Below are 5,664 nucleotides of genomic sequence, written 5' to 3'. Positions count from 1 at the left end.
TGCCTCTCTTGAAGGGGAGAAACTGAGCAGGCTGCTCTGTCCTCATCTTGGAACTGTGATGGTTTCTCATGCCTCACAGAAGTTTTCTCAGAGCCTTTCTGCACGGTTTCCCTGCCCTGGCCTTCTGGAAAGCTTCCTCACCTCCCGCCCCATTGGTTTTGGTTCGAGTGATGGTACCCCAAGAGGGCTACATCTCCTGGATTGTCTCCCCCTCCTAACCACCAGCCTATGGTGAAGACATGGAATAGAAGGTGTAGAGGGCTCAGGGATAACGAAAATCCCAGGATCTTGTTACACTGCAAGCTGACGGAGCGCAGGTCCCAATGCTGCGTTCTGACAGTTCCCAAGCGGTACTCCTCTGCTGGGTCAGAGCAAACTCCTGTGATGGTCTGGATGAGAATGGCCCCACAGGCTTGTGTATTTGTGACTGGCCAGCAGTTGGTGGGAGCTGTTTAGGCAGGACTAGGAGGTCCATCACTAGGCCATTCCCAGTTTGCTCCTTTCCTCTGCCCTGTACTTATAGCTCAGATGTAAGCACTCAGGTACTCAGTGCCATGCCTGCCTGCTGCCATGCTCCTTGCTATGATGGTCATGGACTTTAACCTTCTGAAACTCGGCAAGGCCCCAGTACACCCTCTTAGAAGTGTCTCTTCACAGCCACGGAAAAAGAATACAGCTTCTAAGTAGCAAGGGACAAGACAAGAGTAAAACAGAAAGGACAAGCTTCAGGAGGTCACAAGTGCTGCTGTCACACACGTCACCTGTCACCTCCAAGGTCTTCTTTGCAAGGTTCTGTCTACGCCTTTAAGAACTGGGGCACACTGGCCAGGCGATGGTGGCACATGCGTTTAATCTCAGCAGAGACAGGTGGATCTCTGTGAGTTCAGGGCCAGCCTGGTCTACAGAGTTCCAGGACAGGCTCCAAAGCTACAAAGCAACCTTGTCTCGAAAAACCATAAAAAAAAAAGAGAAAGAACAAACAAACAAAAACCAACAACAAAAACTGGGGCACACAAAGGCCCAGGCCCAGCCACAGACAAAGGATTACTTCACACCCTCCTTATGTCCACCTAGAAAAGCAGCCCTGCCTCTGGGGCAGCTGTCACAGAACGAACAGGCTCCTCAGAAGGGAAGGATGGCAGATGAGTTCTCTGGTGGGTCCTGCCCTCTGACAGACCGGCCTTCACTTTTCCCAGCAGCGGCTTTATTTAGCGGATGCTGATGTACTCAGTTCTGTGCACAAGTCCCTCCAAAACTGCTTCCCTGAACTCTGCCAATGCATCCCTAAGGAAATTTATCCCATGTAATAAGTAAGTAAAGCTCAAGGTAATATGTCCAACACCTCATAGCTAGGAGTGCCCTTTCCTCCAATGCATTAAACCATAAACCACATACCTTTGGGACAAGAATCCTCAGGATAAGATTAAGGTAACAAGTCAATAAGATAAATGATTGGCAAGTGATACTTCAAAGGCAAGAAGTCACATTGTGGAGTTGCCCTAACACTGGGTCCTTTGTTGTACACCACACGCTCTTCTGAGCTAGATGGTCAGTGTAGATTCTGGACCCAGGGGACAAATTCCAGGTAGAGGTCTGACTCATCACCACCGCCAATTGCCCGCATGGCAGTGGGCGCAGGACCACATGGAAAAGTCTGAATTAAGCAGAACCAGCTCACCTACCCAAGCTGCAAAGGAAAACGGAATGTCGACATTTTGACTCTTCATATATAAACAAAGACAAATCGTTATTGGAGGGAAATTTGTAGTCTGGGTCAAGAAATAAGCAAGTCGTGGGGACTACTACAGTGAATTGGGAAATCCTGCTCAGTTAAAGCTACCTTTACCTGTTCCAACGTGCTCACCAATTTCCTTTTTAAAAGAAATCAAACGTAACATCACATAACTCTTTTTAAACAAAATGCAAGCCAACAATTGACCATTAGTTTGCCACCTCTGTCCCTCAGGACCACCCATCTTTTCTTGTACCTCCAGGAAGAATGGAAGCGCCAATTCATATCTGATATACTGGCCACGGGTGGCACTTGACACCACAGTAGCAATGCTTGGGTCTGGTCTTCACCACACGCAGCACACCAGGAGTAACTGAGGCAGTGTCTCCTTTGTGTTTCCTGGGAAGTGTAATAGTGGTCACAGTGACTTGTGCCATCTAGTCTAGTCAACAGCCCAAGACGGCAGGCTGCTTTCTGCCTTTGGGCAAATGCTCGTTTGACAAACGGCCTTGGTCTCCACTGCTCCTGCCGTAAGGACTGTGCACAAAGTCTTAGCAAACAGTTTAGGGAATGCTTACAAGGGGCTGGAGAGATGGCTCTGTGAATAGGAACATGTAGCACTCTTCCAGAGGACCTGAGTTTGGTTCCCATGTTAGTAGCTTAATAACCTGTACTTCCAGCTCCAGGGGGTCTGGCCTTTGTGGACACCCATACACGTGCCAAATTCTCATGCATATGCATTATGTTTTTTTTTTAATCTTAAAAAAAAGCTTACCATTGTTATGGAGATCTAGACCTTTTCTATAAAGCACCAAAGAATACATTATAGTCAATGCATCTAAGTCTGATTTTAGCTCAATAAAGAGATATTTGTGTGTATCTCTTATTAATAAGGCCGGTCACTAAAATGAGATTATTAGTGTGACATGGGACATCAGAGGAGGGGTCTAGCTCCAGGCAGTAGTCTTAGGATGATCTGATTATGCACCTACACAGTATAGACTAGTCCACCTTTGACACAGTAAGAGGAGGGTGTGGCTGATGTATAAAGTGTTAGCAACAGTGAGGCCTCCAGACTGGGCATTGGGGGAAATGTGGCTGGGTTCCTTGGGTATATAAAACTGTGTGTAATAAAAAAGACAAAAAGGGATCCCAGAACCATATAACTGGGCCTGGTTTTGGTTTGTTTTCTTTGAGGCAGGATCTCATTATATAGCCTTGGATGTACTAGAACTCACTAAGTGAACCAACTTGGCTTTGAACTCAGAGATCTATCTGCCTCTGCCTCTAGAGTGCTGGAATTAAAGTGTGTGCCAACTACCATGCCCACCAGGGGCATGTGTTTCTATGCTCACGACTGTCTGGAAAGTAACACAAGGAACTTATGTGGGCCACATGGAGATGAACCCGAACAGATCTTACCCTTGAATTCTATACTCTTCTATCATTTCTTTTTTTTTTATTTTTATGGTTTATTTAACTTTATTTTATGTGCATTGGTATGAAGTGTCAGATCCCCTGGAACTGATCTTCAGACAGTTGTGAGCTGCCATGTGGGTGCTGGGAATTGAACCCGGGTCCTCTGGAAGAGCTGTCAGTGCTCTTAACCATTGAGCCATCTCTCCAGCCCCCTCTTCTATCATTTCTTATTCTTTGTAGCATCAACCCTATAATTTCCACCAAGATCTTTGGTACGGCTGAACAGCCAGTTGTTTCCTTCTAAGTGTGTAAGTCCACTGGTGAGCTCTAGCCCCATGGCTCTGATGATACTATCCAAACACCGACTCTAACTAACATTTCTGCCTCCAGACAAACCCAATCCGACTTCCAGACATACAGCTCTGCAACTGTCTCCCTCTCCATAACCCTCCTTGGATGCTGAGTAGACATCTAGTTTCAACACATCCAAAAGTTATCTTTCCCCCAAACTCCCCTGTTCACAATCTTGCAAATCTTAGTTGATGACAGCCCAGACTTCTAGCTGTCCAGGTCCATAACCTCAGAGGAAAAAACTGATTGGAAAGCAGAGTCTGACTCATACAGCCAGTTACCCAAAAACAAAGGCACTCCTGGGTACTGGGATTAAATGCACCAGATCATTAGAATGCTTTTCTAAAACACGCCTAAAGAAAATCATTTTAACTCCAGAATTTGAATTATGACACTTTAGTATTTTTTTAAAATGTCACTTTTTGCAAGCTGGAAACCAAATTTGACCTAATACATTAGCAGGGATCTTGGCCAAGTCTTGTAATACTGAGCAGAATGATGTCATAGTACCAGGTGCCAGCAATAGGGTTATAAACTCCAAGCACACGTATCTACAGTTTTACTAAGAAGGAGCCCAAGTCTCGTCCTTAAAGACGAGTCACGTACCCTCTTGATCTATGAAAGCAGGCTCACCTGAGTTTTGTGGAGGGTAACCTATGGAGAAACCAGAGGAAGTATTTTGGTTTTGTTTTTTTATTTCAGAGGTCTCACTTGGCAGCTCTGGTTGTCCTAAAACTCCAAACCCTATCTTGAAAAACAAAACAAAACAAACAAACAAAAAAAAGCCTATTATAGATGGACCACAGATATTTAGTCTTATCAGAATATGAAGGTTTGAAGGTAGACAGCATATAGGATGAGACAGATATTTTATTTTTACCATGATGTGCAGGTAGAGGAGAGTGTAAGGGATAAGATAGATATTTTAAAAATAAATTACTTAGTAATAAGAAACTATACATAATACATTTTCCATATGCTACAAAAACTGACGACGAGGGCAAAAGGGAGGCTCACCCCAAGGGCAGCACTTTTCACTAGGGAACAGTCTGTCTTCCCAGACAATTAGCCTCACAGTTCTGACAGGATGCGTATGCAGGTGGAAAAACTTGTCAAGCTGCGCCAGGGCCAGCAGATGAAAACAGCACGTCCTAATTAGCTAATTACAAAGCACGAACATTTTGGAAAAAGACTCAAACAATTCGGCCATTGTCTTGCAAAACATCTGCAAACTGTAGACTTCCTCAGCCCTCAGACGTAGTTCCTGCCCCACTAAGTGGGTGCCTTGTCTCTTCAGAAGGCCGAGGTGACTGCTAGTCATCAAAGTCTGGAATGTCATCATAGGAGTAACCCCGGTAGCCTTTGGATGCATAGTAGGCGATGCGCAAATGATAAAATCCGGGCAGGAACACCAAAATGCCAATGATGAGGACAGGAACAGCTCGGTCTGCCCCCTGGTGGCAGAAGGAAAATATTATTACCACACAAGTTACACCTTAGTATCTCTTCCTGCTGATCAAAAATTGTTACCCCCTCTTTTCTCTTATCTGTGTTGGGGATTGAATTAAGACCCTTGGGCATGTTAGGCAAGCACTACACTCCCAATTTCCTTTTGATTACAAATTAACCAACAAATTCAAAATTATAAAAAAGAAAAACTACTTTTAAGTTTAAGGCTTATTTCCTTCTGCGGTTCCAAACTCTGTGTGCATGTGTATGAGCAGGCGAGCGCACACCTGTGTGTTTAGTGGGTATATACTATCTGTGTCTACAAGTGCACACGTACGCACGTGTGCCAGAGGTTGACCTCAAGCAACTTCCTCAAGGCTCTTCTTTTTCTTTTTGGTTTTTTGAGACAGGGTTTCTCAGTGTAGCTTTGGAGCTGTCCTGGAACTCACTCTGTAGACCAGGCTGGCCTTGAACTCACAGAGATTCACACGCATCTATCTCCCTAGTGCTGGGATTAAAAGCATGAACCACCACCACCCAGTTTTTTGTTTTGTTTTGTTTTGTTTGTTTTTCGAGACAGGGTTTCTCTGTAGCTTTGGAGCCTGTCCTGGAATTAGCTCAGACTCACAGAGATCCAACTGCCTCTGCCTCCTGAGTGCTGGGATAAAAGGCGTGCTCCACCACTGCCTTGTTTTTCTTTTTTAAAAAGATGA

The 5,664-nt window shown here is 44.9% G+C and overlaps 1 protein-coding gene across 2 annotated transcripts in view; it reads right to left on the bottom strand.

The window, feature by feature from the left end:
* Positions 1-4,354: 4,354 nt before the first annotated feature.
* Tmem230 (transmembrane protein 230) overlaps positions 4,355-5,664 on the bottom strand; it is a 7,744-nt gene continuing 6,434 nt past the window's right edge. For both annotated transcript variants that reach the window (XM_005365564.3, XM_005365563.3), the window contains one exon: positions 4,355-4,956. In XM_005365564.3, the coding sequence (XP_005365621.1) occupies positions 4,816-4,956 (141 nt within the window). In that variant the 3' untranslated portion in view covers positions 4,355-4,815. The remainder of the gene's footprint in view (positions 4,957-5,664) is intronic.

Source organism: Microtus ochrogaster, unplaced genomic scaffold, assembly GCF_000317375.1.
Source record: "Microtus ochrogaster isolate Prairie Vole_2 unplaced genomic scaffold, MicOch1.0 UNK3, whole genome shotgun sequence".
Classification (NCBI taxonomy): Eukaryota; Metazoa; Chordata; class Mammalia; order Rodentia; family Cricetidae; genus Microtus; species Microtus ochrogaster.
Note: the sequence above shows the minus strand (reverse complement) of the source record. Positions and strands in the feature narration are given on the sequence as shown.